The sequence below is a fragment of the Chelonoidis abingdonii genome, chromosome 2, assembly GCF_003597395.2.
Source record: "Chelonoidis abingdonii isolate Lonesome George chromosome 2, CheloAbing_2.0, whole genome shotgun sequence".
Taxonomy (NCBI): domain Eukaryota; kingdom Metazoa; phylum Chordata; order Testudines; family Testudinidae; genus Chelonoidis; species Chelonoidis abingdonii.
In genome coordinates this window covers 303,374,585-303,396,835 of record NC_133770.1, presented here as the reverse complement: position 1 = coordinate 303,396,835, position 22,251 = coordinate 303,374,585, and the positions used below count along the sequence as shown (strand labels likewise).

The 22,251-nt window shown below is 48.1% G+C and overlaps 1 protein-coding gene across 3 annotated transcripts in view; it reads left to right on the top strand.

Annotated features, from left to right (window-relative positions):
• The window catches only part of IQANK1 (IQ motif and ankyrin repeat containing 1), a 160,130-nt gene that overhangs the window by 59,233 nt on the left and 78,646 nt on the right, over positions 1-22,251 (top strand). For all 3 annotated transcript variants that reach the window (XM_075063360.1, XM_075063358.1, XM_075063359.1), the window contains exon 4: positions 11,848-11,981. In XM_075063360.1, coding sequence (XP_074919461.1) covers positions 11,848-11,981 — 134 coding nt within the window. The remainder of the gene's footprint in view (positions 1-11,847; positions 11,982-22,251) is intronic.

The following is a 22,251-nucleotide window of genomic DNA, read 5'->3' as shown; positions in this document are numbered from 1 at the left end:
CCCTGTGATGCAGCTGTCTAAAGGTCTCCTTGTACAGCTGCATGACAGCTAACAACTCCCTTGGCTAACTCCCCATGGCCGCTTCTCCAAACACTCTTTATCCTCACCACAGACTCCTCCTGGCTGTCTGATAACGCTTACTCCTCAAGTCCCCATCGCTGTCTCTCACTCTCACTCCTGCCCTTCTGCTAGCTCCACACGCCCTACCGCCAATGCTCTCCTGACTACTGGAGACTCTTTTAAGAGTGTGCCGAGCAGCCATTTGATTGCTGCAGTGCCAATCTAAATGTGACTCCTCCTGCCTCTAGAAAGATCTTAATTGGCTCAGGCTTGATCAAACCTGGAGCAACTGCATTTGGTTACCATGATAGGATTGTTTAGCCTGGGCTAACTATTGTTCCGTTACTTTTACTGTAGCCATCTGGCCTTGCCCGCATCAATCTCCTCCAGCCGCGCAACACCAAGGTTGGCAACGTTGGACGCCAGCAGTGTGCCGAAGACCATCATTTGCCATGGTCATCCAGCCATGTGCCGTATGCGGAACTGGAATGGTTGAGGGAAGACCACCTGGTGACCCTTGCATTCTTTTCTTATTTTCTGCATCCACTGAGGGTGCATGTCAATCATCAAGAGAAATCGCCGCCTAAGAGGTAATAACGCAGTGCTCCATGGCCATTTGACACAAGGCTTCTCTCTGACTACTGCATATTCTGTTCTCTTGGAGCAGCTTCTTGCTAGGTAAGGATGGTTTTCTTCTTCCAACATTGCACAGAACCACCCCCAACCCATCGAAGCATCTGTTTGCTAAATAAATCCTTGGTAAAGTCCGGCTAGATATGGGGTCATTACAAGAAGCCTGTCCGAAGTCATAATGCTCTCTCTCCGCGTCGTCCACTCACCATGTCTGGACCTCGGACCTTCACCACCTAGAGACTTGCCCTACTGGCAAGTGGAAAAAACCGTGAGTAGCCTAGCCACACCCAGGAAGCACGGAGCCTGCTTCTTTCGGTCGCCGGGCCAGTTTAAATCGCCTCTACTTATTAGTTGGGCTTCACTATACCCTTCCTACAATATCACCAGGTACTTGGCCTCTGCTAGTCCTATGCGCATTTACGATTAGTGTGAGCCCAGCCCCCTTAAGGTGCTAGTATGCTCAACTTTCTCCAAGGGTTCCCATCTGGGAGATGAGACATCATTCTAAGTATGCGGCTGCATAACTAGTATGGGGCGCAGCAGCTTATCCATGAGGCTGGAATGTCTGGGCCCCATGTAGCCCAAAGAGGACTGATACTGGAATAGCCCGTCGGGTGGAGAACGCTTTTTCTTAGCTTCTTTGGTCAGGGGAATCTGCAATACCTTTGTTCAAGATTCAATGTGTCAAGAACGGCACTACCAGTCGGTCACCATTCGTCGATGCGTGTATGCGTCATGAATTGGATAGCTCATCGTCGGCGAAAGTCTTACAGAATCTCATGACCATCAGTTAGCGCACTAGAACTATGACTGCACCACTGACTGTAGGATTCTTCAATAACGCCTAATCTAACATTTCTACTTCAGCCCTTTTCTCTCTTTGGCTGCTGGGAATTCAGTAGGGTCCCAGTGTTACTTGCTCCGGATAGGCGGAATTGGTGATAGGTCTCAGTTCCCCCGTTTTGTAAGAGAACACATCTCGTTGTGATAATCAGTGCGCCCTCAATTTTGGAGGTCAATCGGGTATATCCTCACTTGCTGTTAGTTATCTTCCGGGGGATCTCCTGGGTACAAGCATGCCTCCATCATGCCAAGGTTTTAGAAGAGATGTGGTAAATTTGCTCAGGTTCCTGCGCCTGGCTCCGCACCTTATAGGTACCTCTCCCAGCTCAATCAACTTTTTAGGGTCCTGCCACTGGGCCAACACTTGCTTCTGCTGGTGGCACCAGACCATACCAATCCCTGGTTGGAACCGTTGAAGCTTTGCTTGTGGTATATAACGGGTTCTGGTGTCTCTGTGCTTTCCAGTGTTCCGACAATGGGTGAACTCGGCTATCCGATCCTCATCTGTATACAGCTCGACTATGTTCCGCCGGATTGGCTCCTCTTCCCAGTTCTTTGGCTATACAATATGCCCGGGGATGGCAGCCATATTAGTATTCAAACGGAGGAAACGTGAGCTTGTGGACTTCCGATGGCGAAACATGATAAGGCAATAGGGTAAATCCAATCTTTCCCATCGTCACACTTTCTGATCAAGCCTGAGTCCATTGAAGACTTCCACAAGGCCGTCGTTGTGGTGTGTATACAGAGTCCGTAGGCTTGTACAGGATGCAGTGAGAAAAAAAAAAAAAAAAAAAAAAAAAAGGAAAAAGAAGAAAACAGAAGATCTTCATCAACTGGAAACGAAAGTGTTCCTTGATCATCAGTACTCTGGGAGCTCAACCCAGGGAAAAGATCTGTACTTAGCTCCTTAGCTATGTCTTGGAAGCCTGTGTTGCGTAGGGGAACGCTTCTGTATGGGTTGCAAGTCTAGTAAACAACAGCACATTGGTGGCCCAAGCCGGTCTTTTTTCTAGGGCCAACAGATCAGGTATCGCAAAAGGTACCCTCGATATGGAAAAGGTATCAAAGGGCCCGTAAGGTGGGCGAGGCTATGACTGAACACTCTGGCAAGAGATGCAAGTTACCGGCACTTCATGTACGCCCCTGACCAAAAGAACTCCGCAGATCCTACAATGATGTTCTCTAACCCCTAGTGTCCCCAAACAGGTGACGAGGGCGGCTCATATGGCTTTTTGATGTTTGGTGGTACCAGAAGTGATATAATCCACCTGCTCCTGCATTGCACACACGTACAATGAATCTTCTTCACTATAAATAGGGTCCCGAACCTTCCAGACCGCCCTCCACTGGTATCCCATCTATCTCAGCACCTCTTCCTGATTATCATATCTAGGGTCCCTCGCGGTTCTGCCGAAAGTCCTCTCCAGGACAACTCCCTGAGCTCCCAGGGGCCACCTTCTGCTTCTTCCAACAGCTCATCACCACATGGCCCTGGGCAGCCCGCTCACACCTGTCCATGTTGTAGTTTCCTGAGGCTTGCTCGTGTCCATCTGTCTACTGGCATCTTCTGGCCCTCTGACAGGATCGGTTCCCAAGGCTGACGCCTTCCTTCTGTTTTTTGCTCTGGGCCTTTTGGGGGGCTGAGAATAGACCTAAGAAAACTCAGAAAAAAACAATGGTGGTTGACATCCCCCAATGAATTGCTGTCCAACAGGTCCCACCGCACTCCAGCGCGCGCCATGGGAGTAAATTACAAACCCTGATAGTCCCTCAATGACCTACAGGATATAGAGTTAGGAACTACGCCTACGTCCCCAATGGGTCCCCTGACCGCTATCTCCACGGATGGGGGTAATGTCTAGACAACCCCATGCATGCATGTCACTGCATGCGTTTGGCTTGTGTGAGCGGTTACTTTACCAGCTTACCTATATAAGGGTGATAGCACCTCCTGATCCCACAAGCGCTGAGTCCTCTGCTCCATTATCTTCCACCGCCGGTATAGTTATGCGGGCGCTATTGTGCGTGCGCGCAAGATGGTGGAATAAGGGGAGCATGGGCCTCCCGTCTCCAAGTTCATTGCATAGCGTCTCGTGCTGGAATAGTAAGTCTGAGGTATGGGGTATTGAAGGGCTATGTGCTTGTTTAGGAAAGAAAGAATAAGGCAAAGGTGGGAGTAGTTGTACATCAATGTATGAGGTTGTAAGCTTAAAATAAATAAGACAGGGTATGGATGGAAGACAGAGTCTGTTGGGCAAAGATCACACTGGAGAAGAAGCTACTAACGAAGCTACCCTGAACTAGTATTCTTGGGGTAGTGCTACAGACCGCCCGGGAATTGATTTGGATATGGATAACTCTTTAATTGTTTTTAGCGAAGTAAACAAGGGGAAATATGTGTGATCATGGAGACTTCACTTCAGATATAGACTGGAGACAAGTGCTATGCAAGAATTATAATAGGCTCAGATTTTTCTGGATGTGATAGTGAGACTTCATTTACAGTAGTCTGAAGAAGAACAGCAAAGAGTGGATGTCATTTTCTAGATTTGGTGTTTTGGTGACAGTGGGGAGGCCTCGTAGAATGAAAAATGGTTTGTACGGGACAACCTTGTGTGCTGTCGGGTGTCATGAAACTTAATTCAGTTAAATGATGGAGATACCAAATAGATCTGCGTATAGTTTTTTGACTTCAATCAGGGCTAACTTTTTAAAAGGTTATACGACAGGAAATTATATAGGGAAGTGGATTGGACATGCAGAAACTTGTGGATCTAATGCGAGAGCAGCTGGATTACTTTAATCTAAGCTGCAGAAGAAACTACTACGAAGCCTGATCCAAGAAGGCGGAATAGAAGGAACCCATGAGGCATGAGGTTGTAGAACCAAAGACTGCGTATGAGCAAGCATCTAGAGTGGTGATCCTTACCGAGAAAAGCAGAAAGCCACAACAGTGGAGAAGGTGGACTTAGCAGGGCTACCTTAGTCGAGGTCAGAACATGTAGGGATAAAGTGAGGAAAGGCTAAAAGCCATGTAGAGTTGAACCTTGCAAAGGAATTAAACAATAGTAAAAGGTTCTATAGCCACATAAATAAGAAGAAAACAAAGAAAGAGAAGTGGACCGTATACACTGAGATGGATGGAGCTTAAGATAACCTAGGCATGGCTATATCTAAATAAGTACTTTGCCTCAGTCTTTAATAGGCTAATGAGGAGCTTAGGATGATGGAAGGATGTTAAACGGGAATGAGGATATGGAGGTAGATATTACCACATTAGGTGGAAGTCAAACTTTAACAGCTTAATGGCAAAACGGAGGACCGGAAATCTCCTCAAAATATTAAGGAACTGGCGCTGAGTTGCGAGCCGTTAGCAAGAATTTTATGAATCGGTAAACTGGGGTTGTACCGTACGACTGGAGAATTGCTAACGTAGTTCCCATCTCAAGAAAGGGAAAAAAGTGATCCGAAAAATATAGGCTGTTAATTTGATGTTTTGTAGTATGTAAGTCTTGGAAAAAATTTGAAGGAGAAAGTAGTAAAGGACATTGAGGTCAATGTAACTGGGAAAATTAAAACATGTTTTACTAGAGGTAGATCGTGCCAAACAACTGATCTGCCTTTTCGAGAGGTGACAGATTATTTAGACAAGGAAATGCGGTAGATTAATTTACGTCATTTCAGTAAGGCATTGACACGGTTCCACGTGGGGATTATTAGTTAAATTGGAAAAGATGGGACGAATATGAAATTGAAAGTGGATTAGGAATTGGTTTAAGGGGAGACTCAACTAGTCATACTGAAGGTGAAACTTGTAGGCTGAAGGAGGTCTAGTGGAGTTCTCAAGGATCGGTTTTGGACCAATTTTATTTAACTTTTGTTACTGACTTGGACAAAGAGCGGGAATGTGCTAATAAGTTTGCGGATGATACAAAGCTGGGGGGTATTCTAACACAGAGAAGATCGGGATACAGGACAGATGATCTTGAGTTGAATTAACTAAGTAATAGTAATAGGGTGAAAATTAATAGTGAAAAGGTGCAAGTCATGCACTTGGGGATTAATAATAAGAATTTTAGATACATTGGGGACGATCAGTTGGAAAACAGGGGAGGAGAAGGACTTGGGTATTGGTTGATCGCAGGATGACTATAAGCCGCCAATGCGTATGGCGTTAAAAAAGCAATGCGTTTAGTTGCATCAGCAAGGTATTCCAGCAAAGATAAGGAGGTGTTAGTCCGTTGTATAAGCGTGGTGAAGACTTACTGGAAATACTGTTGTGCATGTTTGGTCTCCCATGTTAAGAAGATGATTCAAACTGGAACGAGGGGATTCAGAGACGGGCTATAGTATGATCCGAGGAATGGAAAATGCCTATGAAAGGAGACTCAGAGAGCTTGCTTTTTTGCCTGCCAAAAGAAGATCTGGGGGATATGCTTGCTCTATATTTAATATTAGGGATTATTAGGGAGGGAGAGGATTATTTAAGCTTCGTACTAATGTAGACAAAGACGAATGGTACAAACTGGACACTGAAGTTCAGACTTGAATTAGATGAAGTTTCTAACATTAGAGAGTGAAGGTTCTGGAACAGCTTCCAAGGGAGTAGTGGGGCAAAAGACATATGTTGGTTTAAGACTAAGCTTGATAAGTTTGGAGGGATATATAGGATAGTTTAATTTTGGCAATTTTCTTGATTTCAGCAGAAGTCTCCTCAATGGTCTGCAAATGGGATGTTGGATGGGATGGGATAGAGTCTGCAGAGAATTCTTTCCTGACTGTGCTTGGGAGCCTTGCCACATGCTCAGGGTTTAGCTGATCGCATATTTGGGTGGGAAGGGTTTTCCTGCCAGGGCAGATTGGCAGAGGCTCTGGAGGGTTTCGCTTCCCCTGCAGCGTGGGGCATGGTCACTTGCTGGTGGATTCTCTGCTTGAGTCTTCAAACCACAATTTGAGGACTTCAATAACTCGACATTAGTTAGGGTTTTTATAGATGGATGGTAGGTTCTGTGCCTGCTTTGTGGAAGGTCAACTAGATGATCATATTGTCCTTTCTGGCCATATGAGTTTGACACTGTGCTGCTATGTGTCCTCACTCCCCACATGCATAACATCTATAATTGTTTCTAATCATTCCCTTATCATGTGGGTTAGGGGGTTTAGTCCCAGGGTTCCCCCCACTCAGGCCAATCCCTTCCTTTTGGGGTCTCCGCTCGTTTTCGGCCCCCCTCTTCCTCCACCTAGGACTCCCCAGGGGTTTGGCTGCTCCACCTTCCAGGGTTGGGGTTGGGTGTTTGCTATGAAAGCGGCTTTCTTTGGGTAGTCGGATCAATTCCCTGGCTGTCATGCGTCTTTCTACCAGCGTGATCATCTCATCACAGGTGGATAGATCGTTCTGGCCTACCCATTTGCAGAGATCTGGTGGCAGTGCCCTCATGTATCGGTCAATGACCAGAACCTCTAGTATCTCTTCCGGATTCCGGGACTCTGTTTGCAATCACTTTCGTGCGAGATGGATGAGGTCATACAGTTGGGACCGTGGGGTTTTGTCTTCCTGGTACCTCCACTCGTGATACCACTGGGCCCGCACTGCGGTCATTACCCCAGATCTGGCCAGGATCTCTGCTTTCTGGGGGTAGTCTGCTGCAGCCTCTTCAGGCAGATCATGGTAGGCCTTCTGGGCCTCCCCACACAGGAATGGAGCAAGATGCCAGAGCACTGATCTCGAGGCCAGGCCTCCCATAGGGCTGTCCTCTCAAAGGCCAGAAGGTATGCCTCTACATCATCCTCCCACATCATTTTCTGCAGCCAATGGCTGGCCCGTATGAGCCGCATCCCATCATGGCCTGGGGCTAACATACCTGTTCCTTACTACTTTACTGTAGCCGTCTGGCCTTGCCCCATCACACAATATAAAAGGGAAATAATACCTAATCGTATTATTGTCACTCAAGCTGGTTTGGTAAATAGTATGGAGAGTGGTGCTAGAAGGGCAGCACGGTATGCCATACCAGTCAGATATTTATAACCAGTACGCCATACCAGAAAGACACAGGAGGAGCAGAACATGGGGCCTTTGGGTGACCCCCACGCCAGCAGCTCCTCCAGCGTGGTGGTACTTCTCTCATTCCTGCCCCCAGTCCTTCCACACAGCTGTGTCTCCTGAGTCCTTTCTGGGGTCTGTACAGCGATTCCACAGGAGGACAGGGCTGGGGGTGGTACAGCCGTGCTAGAGAAGTTGCCAGCGTGGGACTGCCTGGCAGCCCCACGTTCTACTCCTTTCGCTATTGGGGTTCCCAGGAGAGCCCTGCAGTTCAGGACTCTCCTGGGAACCATGTCGGCAAAAGGAGCAGGGAACCGCAGCAGCGAAAGATGCAGAACGTGTGGCCACTAGGCAACCCCATGCCAGTAGCTTCTCCAGCGTGGCTGTACTGCCTCCAGCCCAGCCCAGCCCTGTCCTCCAGTGGGGCTGCTGTACAGACCCCAGCCAGGACTCAGGAGACTCAGCTGCATGGAAGGGCTGGGGGTGGTACAGCCGTGCCAGAGGAGCTGCTTGTGTGGGGTTGCCTAGTGGCCCCACATTCTGATCCTTTTGCCTCTGCAGTTCCAGAGAGCCCTGTGGTTCAGAAATCTCTGGCGCAGTGAGAGGAGGACAGAAACCACCCCCACCTTCTGGTAACGGGATGGATCATGGGGAAGGGAGGGGGAAAGCGCAGGGCCATGGGGTAGGGGTGGAGGGGGGGGTCATGAGGGGAGGTCACATGTGCCCAACTCCCCTTTAGCTGGTGCAGCATACTGGTAAGAAATGAATTCTGCTTGCACCACTGTGTATGGAGCACTTTTACCCATTACAACAGTATTGCTTATTCATATTGAATGCTATCAACATGTTGGTCATCCAAGATACACACTAATTAATAATAAGGCACTTTAACATGGGCTGGACGCAGAAATTTAATCACAAGCTAGTGAAAATTGGTACTTTTTTTTTTTTTTTAAATGTCAGCCTGGGTCCTGGATTAGTTACTGTATTTCCTTCTATCTCCAGGATATTAAATAGCAAAACAGTTATCCCAGGTTGTCTAACAGAGTGAAAGGAAATCGCATTCTTCGTCGAGTGATTGCTCATGTGTATTCAACAATAGGTGTGTGTGCTTGCCACGTGCACTGGTGTCGAAAGTTTTTTCCTTAGCAGTACCTGTAGGCAGGGCTGGCGCTTCTATTTAGGCGGCCTAGGCAATCGCCTAGGGTGCCAGGATTATTGGTGGGTGGCGTTTTGCCAGAGGGGGCAGCAGGCGGCTCCAGTGGAGCTGCCGCAGTCGTGGCTGCGGATGATCAGCTGCTCCCGCGGCTCTAGTGGAGCTGCCGCAGTCATGGCTGCGGACGGTCGGCTGCTCCCGCCGCTCCGATGGACCTCCCGCAGGCAAGACTGTGGCAGCTCCACCAGAGCCACGGGAGCAGCCAACCATCTGCAGCCACGACTGCGGCAGCTCCACCGGAGCCGCGGGTCCAGCGTGCGGGGTGGCGAAATTGCCGTGCTCCTACGGCGCTAAAACCCCTAGCGCTGGTCCTGCCTGTAGGGGAGCACCCCTAGAGAACCCTGGAGTGGCGCCTCCATGACACGGTATAAGGGGCACTGCACTCTCCCCACACCCTCAGGTCCTTCTTCCCGCTAGTGAAGGTGCTCATTTTGGATTACCTCTTTAACATTAAAGCCCAGGGCCTGGCGACCTCGTTTGTCAAGGTGCACTTGGCAGCCATATCGGCCATCCATCCGCCGGTGCGGGAGCACACGGTATTCTCCCATGCCATGACTGGCTGATTCCTTAAGGGATTGGATCATGTCTTCCCTTACATTAGGCCCCCAGTCCTGCAATGGGACTTGAACTTGGCTTGGCTGATGGGTCCCCCATTTGAGCCGCTAGCTGCGTGATCCTGGGCGCACCTCTTGTGGAAGGTAGCCTTCCTGGTAGCGATCACATTGTCTAGGCGAGTCTCACAACTCAGGGCCCTGACCTCCAAGCTCCTGTACACGGTGTTCCTTAAGGATAAGGTCCAGCTCCGCCCACATTCTTCCTTCCTCCTGAAGGTGGTCTCAGCCTACCACATGGGTCAGGACATTTTCCTACCGGTCCTCTGCCCCAGGCCCCACGTGCCAAGTGAGGAGCATAAGAACATAAGAACAGCCTTACCGGGTCAGACCAAAGGTCCGTCTAGCCCAGTATCTGTCTACCAACAGTGGCCAATGCCAGGTGCCCCAGAGGGAATGAAGCTAAGAGGCAATGATCAAGTGATCTCTCTCCTGCCATCCATCTCCATCCTCTGATGAACAGAGGCTAGGGACACCATTCTTTACCCTTCCTGGCTAATAGCCATTTATGGACTTAACCACCATGAATTTATCCAGTTCCCTTTTAAACATTGTTTTAGTCCCAGCCTTCAAACCTCCTCAGGTAAGAAGTTCCACAAGTTGACTGCGCTGTGTGAAGAACTTCTTTTATTTGTTTTAAACCTGCTACCTATTAATTTCATTTGGTACCCTAGTTCTTGTATTATGGAAAAGTAAATAACTTTTCCTTATCCACTTTCTCAACATCACTCATGATTTTATATACCTCTATCATATCCCCCCTTAGTCTCCTCTTTTCCAAGCTGAAGAGGCCTAGCCTCTTTAATCTTTCCTCATATGGGACCCACTCCAAACCCTTAATCATTTTAGTTGCCCTTTTCTGAACCTTTTCTAGTGCTAGAAGATCTTTTTTGAGGTGAGGAGACCACATCTGTACACAGTATTCGAGATGTGGGTGTACCATGGATTTATATAAGGGCAATAATATATTCTCAGTCTTAGTCTCTATCCCCTTTTTAATGATTCCTAACATCCTGTTTGCTTTTTTGACCGCCTCCACACGCTGGATGTGAGATGGACTCTGGCCTTTTACCTGGAATGGACTGAGCTGTTCGGGAAGTCTTTGCAGCTGTTCATTGCCTCGGACAAATGCATGAGGGGTTGGCCGATCTCCACTCAGCGGCTCTCCAACTGGATTGCCTCGTCCATCAGTACTTGTTATGACCTGGTGGGAATTTCTCCGCTGTCAATTGTGAGGGGACACTTGACTAGGGCACAAGCCTCATCGGCTGCCTTTTTAGCCTATGTCCCCATTCAGGACATTTACAGGGCTACCACTTGGTCTTCAGTTCACACATTCACCTCACATTATGCAATCGTCTCCCAGACCAGGGAAAACGCCAGGTTCGGCAGGGCTGTGCTCTGTCCCGAGAGTTTGTGAACGCCTACCCAGCTCCAACAGATATAGCTTGGAATCACCTATTGGGGAATACACATGAGCAATCACTCAAAAAAGAAAAGACAGTTACCTTTTCCGTAACTGGTGTTCTTCGAGATGTGTTGCTCAGGTGTATTCCACATCCCGCCCGCTTTCCCCTCTGTCGGAGTTGTCTGGCAAGAAGGAACTGAGAGTGAGGGGAGCACGCAGCACCCCTTATATCGCGCTGTGGAGGCGCCACTCCAGGAGTCACTAGGGGTGCTCCCCTACAGGTACTGCTAGGGGAAAAACTTCTGACACCAGAGCATGTGGCAAGCATGCACATCTCTTGTGGAATAGACATGAGCAACATCTCTCGAAGAACACCAGTTACGGAAAAGGTAGCTGTCTTTTCCATTTGAACAATCTCTCTGGTCTGATTGGAACTATCACAACTATCAGCAGGCTTGACACAACTACCATGAAGTGGGTACTGTGACAGGGTCAGGCCAGATAGCTATAGGAGAAGGGGGAGGGATAGCTCAGTGGTTTGAGCATTGGCCTGCTAAACCCAGGGTTGTGAGTTCAATCCTTGAGGGGACCACTTAGGGATCTGGGGCAAAAATTGGTCCTGCTAGTGAAGGTAAGGGGCTGGACTCAATGACCTTTCAAGGTCCCTTCCAGTTCTAGGAAATTGGTATATCTCCAATTATTACCTTTATGGAGTTCCTAGAAGTTAGAGCTGAAAAATATCTATTTTGTCATTTAAATGCACAAATCAGTGTTCTGAGTAACAATCGTGGATATCCTATCGTTTCTAGTCTTTGACCACTGCTGCACATTGACCAGTTGTTCACAGTGATTCCCAAATCTTCTTTCTGAGTGGCTGGTTACCTTTAAACTATGTACCAGAAGTTTAAATTATTCCTTCCACTGTGCATTACCTTGCATTTATGAACATTGAATTCTGCCTGCCATTCTACTGTCTCATATCCACATTGGGTTGCAGTCTATCTTCATTCATTCTCTATGCACCACACAGAACTTAACTACAAAGAAAAGGCTGTGCTAACGTTGCAGTGTGCTTTCCGTCGCATCCTGGCTTGCAGAGCAAGGGAGAAGCGCCTTAGGGAGCAGAGAGAATATACAGAGTTAATGGAGCGCCTCCAGAGAGAGGTAAGAAGTAAGTTTAATTGGAAATACAGAGAGGGCATTTAGAAGATTGGTAACTGCACCAATATAGCAATAGGATGTACGTGTGCAGGCCTTAATTGTGTTTTGACGCACAGAGTCTAGCACTCTCGGCCATCAAGTGCACTTCTGACTGACTAATGCCTGTCCTATAGTGGCTCATTGCTGTTATCCTGACATTCATTTTTATTTTCCAAAAAAAAAATTTTTAAATCAGTTTTGAGATAAGCTATGCACCATAATCTTCTACTATGGAAAAAAGCTCCTAGGATTATGAGAGAGAAGATGCTAGAGAACAGATTCTGTTGTTTCAAATATATTTATTTTTTCTCTTTTTTTCCTAATCTTGTCTCTCTATTTTAAAGGTTCCCTGTACTATCTAGGATCATCCTCTTCCCCCGCATCCCCTATTTCCGTCTGAGGTTTGCTACCCTTTCCACAAGAATTGGTAGCCTATTAATTTTTACTGTAAAAAATAAATTTTAACTATTGCAAGGCTCTGTAATTTTTACAATAGAAAATGGGTTAAATATGGTTGGAGGGACCATCAATGGTGAAACTGGAAAATAAAAAATGGTGACAACCTCCCATGCATTGCCTACATTCTATGCTCTGTCCACATGTGATGCCAAAATGAACTGCCACTCAGAGTATATTGTGCAGATCTTCAGTAATGATTGTGCCTCTTCTTTCCAGCATGCTTTAATCAGCATTGAATGAATTAATGTCCATACCTAAATTATCATCATTATGCTTCATTGTTAATGCCACGTGGAGATGAACGGACTAGCTCACATCTCTCAGAACTATTGTTCTTCGAGTGCTTGTTCATGTTGATTCTAAGTAGCTGCATGCACGCCGCATGTACAATTGCCAGAAGGTTTTTCTCCTAGTGTTATCTGTAGGGTCAGCTCTGGAGCCCCCTGCAGTCAAGCCTTCATGGTGCCAGCCCCCGGCCTCTTCAGTTCCTTCATAGTGCCCATGATGGTTGTTGAAACAGTGGTTCTCTTTTGCTTCGGCAAGTGATTCCCTAGCGGATTCTTTTCTTTCTTCTTGTAATAGTTAATAGAGTTAACGTTTTGGTATAGTAAGTTAATGACTTATCAGGGTCAATCCTACCCCTTTTTCTCTGAGATCGGGGCATGCGTTGGTCTCAAGGTTTAAACCGAGCGGGGCTTGCCAAAAGCCTATGCCTAGGGGTGATCCCCACATGTCATGTTTGAAGTGTATGGGAGAATCCCATCAAAAAGACCATTGCAAGATTTGCAGGTGATTTTGTCCCAGAATGAAAAAGGAGAGGGACCAGAGACTGAAACTCCTCTTGATGGAGCCAGCTCTCCGCCCACATTCAGAGCCGAGTCCGTCTGAACTGGCACCCAGCATGTCTGCATCAGTGTGGAGTGCACTGGCTTCAATGAGGGAGCTCCCAGCACTGAGGAAAGACTCTGGGACTAAGGGTCTTCTGCACCATCAGGACTCTCTCTGGCACCAAAGAGCTCCTCATGTGGGGAGATGCAGCACTGCTCCCAGTCACCAGTGCTGCAAAAGAAGCATGGAAAGATGGATAGGAGGTGCTCACCCACACTGAACACAGCTGAGCATGAGGGTTTGAGAGGAATGCGACCTGCACCAGGCCACTCCAGCTTCAGGCCATCTAATGCAGCACCATGGACTCCGGCCTTGCTGAGGGGTCTGTCAAGCCCAGTGCCTCTGGACTCCCCTCCGAGGAAGTACCATGGAGGGACACTAGAGCTTCCCTCTATGCCGGAGACTTTTGAAGCAGCTAGGGACCTTATAGCCCTTATGGCACTGCTGTCTCTCCCCAGGTGTGAGAAGGCACCTGATGCCAGACCACTGGCACCACAAAGGCACTCGGTGCCATCTATAGACAAGGCAGGCATGTCGTGGCACCAGTCAACTTCTCTTCAGCACCACTCTCCAACACCATCCCGCATCGACTCACCTGGTCGCCACGGAGCAAATCTTCATCGTTGGAGGCAGAGTCTTATGCCTCAAAGATAAGTCAGCACCACTCGCGGCATCGGCACCTAAGGCCTGATGCAGGGCAGTCTCTCCTTCCTGTGTCCTGACCAGCGCAGTGGCAAGTGCCTGCACAATGACCCTTTTGGACCCCATGGGCATTTCATCAGGCCCAGAGTTCGTATTCAAGGGGGTCACTATCAGTTGCCTCTGAAGGAAGAGCTCCTCTGCTCCCTCCTTTGACCCGTGAGCATTCCTGCAATACCAAGACTGGCACCAGACCCAGCACCGAGGTCAACAACGAGCCTGAGGAACCAGCACCGCGTCATCTTTGCAAGCCAGAAGAGCAAGAACAGTGTCCTGTAGATCCTGGATCTACCTCACCTGTGGGTTTTGGATCATTTATCCCACTTCTATTGTGCATGGGCCCTGATTATTTCAGATCAGTGGGTGCTATGCATGATTGGATTGGGATATTCCCTTTGATTCAGTTGTCTCCCTCCTTCCCACACCCTTTCCCACATTCCTTCCCTGTTCCTCTTCACGGACACTTAAGAGCAACTCTTAATACAGGAAATACAGATGCTCCTAAGAATGGGAGCAGTAGGGGGGTGTCCCCTGGGAGTTAAGGAGCAAAGGGCTCTACTCCCACTGTTTTCTAATTGCAAAAGCCAAAGGTGGTCTTAGACCCATTTTAGACAGCTTCATGAAGAAGCTGAGGTTCTGCATGGGTCATTCCTTTCTTGGATCCAGGGGATTGGTATGCCATCCTCAACTTGAAGGATGTGTATTTTCACGTATCAATAATCCCAAATCATGGAAGTTTCCTCAGGTTCATAGTGAACCATACCTACTATCAGTTTATGGTCCTCCCCTTCTGCCTCTCAGTGGCTCCTCACGTGTTCACCAAGTGCATGGCAGTCGTTGCCATTTTCCTGAGGAAACAAAGTATACAGGTGTTTCCATACCTCGATGACCAGCTGATCAAGGCACACACCAGGGTGCAGAAAGAAGAGCACGTGGACCTGATAAGGTCAACTTTTGACAGACTAGGCCAGAGGTGGGCAAACTATGGCTCACGGGCTGTGTCCAGCCCATCAGACCTTTTAATCCGGCCCTTGAGCTCCTGCCAGGGACTGGGGTTGTTGACTTGCCCCACTCTGGCACTCCAGTCGGGGAGTGGGGTTGGGGGCTTTCCCCTCTCTGTGCATGCTGTGGCTCTGTGCGGCTCCTAGAAGCAGCAGCATGTCCTCCCTCCAGCTCCTACATATAAGGGGCAGCTAGGGGGCTCCACACGCTGCTCCCACCCCAAGAGACACCCTCAATTCCCATTGGCTGGGAACCGCAGCCAATGGGAGCTGCAGGGGCAGCACCTGTGGACGGGGCAGCGTGCAGAGCTGCCTGGCTGCACTTCCGCATAGGAGATGGAAAGGGGACATGCCGCTGTGTCCAGGAGCTGCTTGAGGTAAGCACTACCCAGAGCCTCCACCCCTAACCTCCTCCATTCCCTAATCCCCTGCCCCAGCCCTGATCCCCCTCCTGCTCTCCAAACCCCTCGGTCCCAGCCCGGAGCATCTTCCTGCACCCCAAATCCCTCATCTCCAGCCCCACCTCAGAGTCTGCACCCCCAGCCGGAGCCCTCACCCCACACCCCAGCCCCCTGCCGCAGCCTGGAGCCCCCTCCCACACCCTGAACTCCTCATTTCTGGCCCCATCCCAGAGTCCACACCCCAGCTGGAGCCCTCACCCCCTCCTGGTCCCCAAACCACAATTTTGTGAGCATTCTTGGCCCACCATACAATTTTCATATCTAGATGTAGCCCTCAGGCCAAAACGTTTGCCCACCCTTGGGCTAGGCCTATTGGTAAATACACAAAAGTTGACTCTTACTCCCACTCGGAGGATAGAGTTCATATGGGCTGTACTGGATTCAAAGCAAGCCATAGCATTGCTCCCGGAGTCTCGTTTCCAAGCTATTTTTTCCATCATAGAGGACCTCAGGCACTACTATCCTACTATCATGTCATAGAACTGCCTGAAACTTCTGTGGCACGTGGTGGCATGTATGTATATGATTCAGCAAGCAAGACTGTGGCTCAGGCCTCCTCTGTCTTGGCTGGCATTAGCGTATTGCCCAAGACGAGACCACTTGGACGACGACTTGGACAAAGTGGTTGCGCTTCCCTCTTTGGTAGTCGAGGCCTTCCTGTGGTGGCTCAATACATGAATGGTCTGCGCAAGGGCTTCCTTCTCAAGACCTCACCCTGCACTATCTCCGGTTACAGACAGGTCAGGGGTGGGGTGGGGAAGCTGAGGACTCAAGGCCTCTGGTCCCAAGAGGAGGTCTCGCTCCACATCAGCGTTAGAGAGCTAAGAGTAGTATTCCTGGCCTGCTTGACCTTTCAAGCCTTACTGGAGGGAAAATCTTTATTGGTCATGAGGGACAATACAACAGCAATGTTTTATATAAATAGACAGGGTGGAACATGTTCCTCTCCCCTGTGTCAGGAAGCCCTCAAGGCTTCTTACCTTCTAGGATCCGAAAACGAGTTGGTGTACCATCTCAGCCGGTCCTTCTGCAACCACGAGTGGTCTATTTGCCCGAACATTATGAACAGCATCTTCCAAAGGTGAGAAGTTCCCCACATAGATTTGTAAAAAGTGACAAAGAGTCCTGTGGCACCTTATAGACTAACAGAAGTATTAGAGGATAAGCTTTCGTGGGTGAATACCCACTGCGTCTGATGAAGTGGGTATTCACCCACGAAAGCTTATGCTCCAATACTTCTGTTAGTCTATAAGGTGCCACAGGACTCTTTGTTGCTTTTTACAGATCCAGACTAACACGGCTACCCCTCTGATACTTGACACCACATAGACTTGTTTGCAACAAGACACAACAGGAAGTGCCTGCAGTTCTGTTCCCTCCTGAATCACAGCCGGGGCTCGATCGCAAGCACATTCCTCCTTCCCTGGAAGGACAACTTGTTTTACACATTTCCACCCATCATTCATCATTCACAAGGCTCTGCTGAAGGTCAGGAAGGAAAGGTCGCCTTTGATATTGATAGCTCCAGCCTGGCCAAGTCAGCACTGGTATACAACACTCCTAAACCTGTTGGTGGAGACACCAATCAGCCTGCCCCTAGTTCCACACTTGATCACACAGGACCACAGCCATGTTCAACATCCCAACCTCAAGTCTCTCTACCTCACAGCATGGAAACTCCATGGCCAAGCCCCTTGGAGTTGGTATGGTCAGGACCCATTAGAGAGGTCCTCGGGAGCAGGAAACCATCCACTAGGGCCACATACCTGGCTAAGTGGAAAAGATTTTCCATCTGGTCAATGCAGAAGGGGACTTCACCTTGCAGTCGTCAATACCCTCCATTTTGGACTATTTGTTGCACCTAAAACAGCAAGCTGTCAGGGTCCTCCATAAAGGTTCCCTTGGCTGCGATTTTGGCGTGCCACCCCTGGGTGGCTGACCAATCAGTCTTTGCTAACTCAGTTGTTGGCTGTTTTTCTCAAGGTGCTGGACAGGTTATACCCCCAAATGCGACAACCAGTCCCTGCATGGGATCTCAATCTTGTACAATCAAGATTAATGAGACCCCGTTTGAGCCTCTAGCGACTTGTTCACTGCTCTACCTATCTTGGAAGGTGGCTTTCCTGGCAGTTATCACTTCAGTCAGGAGGATCTCTGAACTCAAGCCTTCACATCTGAATATGATGTTCTGTAAGGACAAGGTTTGACTACAGCCTCACCCAGCCTTCCTTCTGAAGGTGGTCTCACAATTCCACACAAACCAAGACACTTTCTTCGGTTTTCTACCTAAAGCCACATGCTAACAGCCAAGAGCGAAAACTCCATTCCCTGGACATTAGGTAGGCATTGGCCTTTTATATTGAAAGGACAAAACTGTTTTGGAAGACAACTCAGCGTTATGTAGCAATAGCTGACAGAATGAAGGGCTGCCCGGTGTCATCCCAGAGAATCTCATTGTGGATCACATCTCGTATTCGTGCATGCAATGATTTGGCAAAGATACATGCACCCGCACTGACAGCACACTCCATTAGGGCTCAGACATTTTCAGCAGCTTTTCTGGCACAGGTCCCAATCTGTAGAGCTGCAACATGGTCGTCTATGTACACCTTTAGTTTGCATTATGCTATTGTACAGCAAGTCAGCTGAAGGACAAAAATCCACACTCTTTAGAGGTCAAGCATAGGATTTTATTACACACAGCACTGGCGGAGTGTCACCTTGCTTATTAGGCTCAGACACACTGCCAATCAGTTGATTACAATAGAATATATAGATTTTCCATGGATGGGGGAAAGTGAGGGGGTAGGCACCCTGGGATAGGTTTTGCAGCAAGACAAGATAGCACAGTAGCCAGTGGTTAACAGGTTACATAATGTCTCCACCCATGGTCTCAAGTTAGCAAGTTAACATTTAATTAATACTTTGATAAAATGTTATTAGTATCAAATATACATGTTGAATTCTGATTTGGGGTCCATAGGAATGGAGCAACTCCTTTGACTGTCCACCAGGTACATTCCTAAGGGTTAAAGCAAAGAAACAGTGAAAGTATATGGCAATAAAGATTGTCTTCTTTATGTCTTAAGGCAAGGGATTGGTCCCTTGGAAGGGGAGGTGGGAGGCTGCCATATCTTATACTGACATGTGCCAACTTTTCATAAACTCAAGGTTGGATCTGTGGGAAGAACATCTCCCTACAGAAGAAACTATCACAATAGGAACAGGGATTCTTTATTCAATGCGCAACTCTGAATAAGACACAATTATTTAGTTCTTAGCTCCAAAACCTGGAAATTTGCTGACTAATCTTATTTTAGCAAAACAAGATTATCTGTTTACCCCAGCTTTCTCTTAGCTGATCACTGTTTGCTAGGCCTCTGGTCTCTTGACCATACTCTGGACTTTGGGTCTGGAAAAGAGCTGGCACAATCCATAGACCAGATTGTTATATAAAATGCACATGGATTTTAACCCTTCATCAGAGACAATGCCACATTTGCAAGGGCAGTACTTCAATCAGTGAATCAGTGATGCAAGCTGCGTGACCTCCGACCCCTCTGTCTAGGGACTGCTTGGGAGTGACCTACTTGGACTCTATATGAGCAAGCTCTCGAAGAAAAAAAAAGTTATATACCTTTTCAAAACTGTTGTTCTTCGAGATGTGTTGCTATGTCCATTCTAAGACTCACCCACCTATCCCTCTATCGGAGTCAGCTGGCGAGAAGGAACTGAAGAGATTGGGGGGGGGGGGTCGGCAGGGTCCTATATACAGCACCATGAAGGTGTGACTCCAGCGGGCTCCAGAGCTGACCCTATGGATACCACTGGGGAAAAAACCTTCCGGCGACTGCATGCGGCACTCACACACCTAGCTGGAATTCACATGAGCAACATATCTCGAAGAACAACAGTTACCAAGAGGTAGGTAACCGTTTTTTATTTTTCAGTCTGCCTGCAGACTCAGACAGACTTCATGGAATTGGTTAAAGTTGGGGCATATTTTGAAGATTGTCTTCACAACCATAAGGCTAGATACTTCATTTTTAAAATGAAAGTTGAGGCCCTAGAGCAAAGATAACAGCTTTCCTAGAAAAGCTTGAGCTCTCTCAACTGGCAAAGTCCAACCCCTGAAGGCTTCAAACTGCTGCAAAAATAATAATCGCACTTAAAAAGGTGAGGCTTAGGGCTTCTCTCCTGGAGCTCAGGGTACATGAAAGAAATATCATGGGGGTGGGGCGAGGGGCAAATTAAGGCCCGTGAGCCACATCCAGCCCATCAGGCCTTTTAATCCAGACCTTGAGCTCCAGCTGGGACAGCCAGAGGGGTCTCTGCACACTGCCCCCTCCCCAAGCACCACCCCTGCAGCCGGGAACTGTGGCCAATGGGAGCTGCAGGGATGGCACCTGCACATGGGGCAGCGTGCAGAGCCCCATGACCGGCTCTGTACCTCTGCATAGGAGCCAGAGGGGGGACATGCCGCTGCTTCCGGGAGCTACTTGAGGTAAGTGTCACCTGGAGCCTGTACCTCTGAGGGCTCCCCCCCCCCATTGCCCCAACCTGCCCCAGCCCTGATCCCCCTCCCGCCACCCAACCCTTCAGTCCCAGCCTGGAGCACTCTCCTGCAGCCCAAACACGTCAGCCCCACTCCAGAGCCTGCACTCCCAGCCGGCGCCTTCCACTCCACCTGCCCCAGCCCTTATCCCCCTCCCACCCTCTGAACCCCTTGGTCCCAGCCTGGAGCACCTTCTTGCATCCCAAACCCCTCATCCTCAGCTCCACCCCAGAGCCCACACCCCCAGCCAGAGTCCTTACACACACACACCAGCCCCCGGTCCCAGCCCGGAGCCCCCTCCCACACCCTGAACTCATTTCTGGTCCCACCTCAGAGCCTTCACCCCCAGTCAGGGCCCTCACCCCCTCCCACACCCAAACCCCCAATTTCATGAGCATTCATGGCCCACCATCCAATTTTTATACCCAGATGTGGCCCTCAGGCTAAAAAATTTGTGCACCCCTGAAGTAGTATCTCAGCATCTCATAAATTGGATGGAAAAAAAGGACCGTAATAACCATCTGATTCTAGACTGATCTGCACAACACAAGAGATAGAATTGCACTTCATGATTCATACCCTGAGCCCAGTAGCTTGTGTACGTCTTTACACAGTACACAGTTAACCTGTGGGACTCATTGCCAGGGGACATTGTGAAGCCAAAACTACGAGATTCAAAAAAGAACTAGATGTATTCATGAAGGATAGGTCCATCAATGGCTATTAGTCAATATGGTCAGGGATGCAACCCCATGCTCTGGATGTTCGTAGACTGTGATTGCCAGAAGCTGGGAGTGGACAGCAGGGAATGAATCACTCAGTGATTGCCTGTTCTGTTCATTCCCTCTGAAGCACCTGGCACCAGCCGCTGTCAGAAGACAGGATGCTGGGCTAGATGGACCATTGGTCTGACCCAGCAAGGCCATTCTTATGTAACTTGTGGTTGAACTGGAGCATCTCTTTTAGAAAGATGCCCAATCTAGATTTAAAGATTTCAAGTGACAGAGAATCCATCACATCCCTTGGTAATCTGTTCCAATGCTTAATTATCCTATTAAAAATGTGTGCCTTATTTTCCATTTAAATTTGTCTAGTTTCAACTTCTAGACATTGGATTTTATGTCTTTATCTGCTTAATTAAAGCTCTCTCTAACATCAGAATTTTTCTCCTTGTATCATGCTGTCCTGTGAAAACTGTAATTGTCTCAGTGTTACTTTGTGCATCCCTGTCTATTGTATCATTCATATGTCTCTTACTGTACACTTAGACTGTAAGCTCTTAGAGGAAGGCATGGTCTCTTTGTTATGTTATGATTGTGTACAACATGGCACTGCTGCTGCATTATAAATAATCATAGAATCATAGAACTGGAAGGGATCGCGAGAGGTCATCTAATCCAGTCCCCAGCACTTGTGGCGGAACTAAGTATTATCTAGACCATTCCTGACAGGTGTTTGTCTAAACTGCTCTTAAAAATCTCCAATAATGGAGACTCCACAACATCCCTTGGCAATTTATTCCAGTGCTTAACCACCCTGACAGTTAGGAATTTTTTCCTAACATCCAACCTAAATCTCCCTTGCTGCAATTTAAGCCCATTGCTTCTTGTCCTATCTTCAGAGGTAAAGAAGAACAAATTTCCTCCCTCCTCCTTGTAACAACCTTTTACATACTTGAAAACTGTCATCATGTCCTCTCTCAGTCTTCTCTTTTCCAGACTAAACAAACGTAATTTTTTCAATCTTCCCTCAGAGGTCATGTTTTCTAGACCTTTAATCAGTTTTGTTGCTCTTCTCTGGACTCTCTCCAATTTCTCCACATCCTTCCTGAAATATGGCACCCAGAACTTGGCATAATACTCCAACTGAGGCCTAATCAGCGCAGAGTAGAACAGAATTACTTCTCGTGTCTTGCTTACAACACATCTGCTAATACATCCCAGAATGATGTTCGTTCTTTTTGCAGCAGTGTTACACTGTTGACTTATAGTTAGCATGTGGTCCACTATGACCCCCAGATCCCTTCCACAGTACTCCTTCCTAGGCAGTCATTTCCCATTTTTATGTGTGCAACTGATTGTTCCTTCCTAAATGGAGCACTTTGCATTTGTCCTTATTGAATTTCATCCTGTTTACTTCAGACCATGTTTGCAGTTTGTCCAGATCTTTTT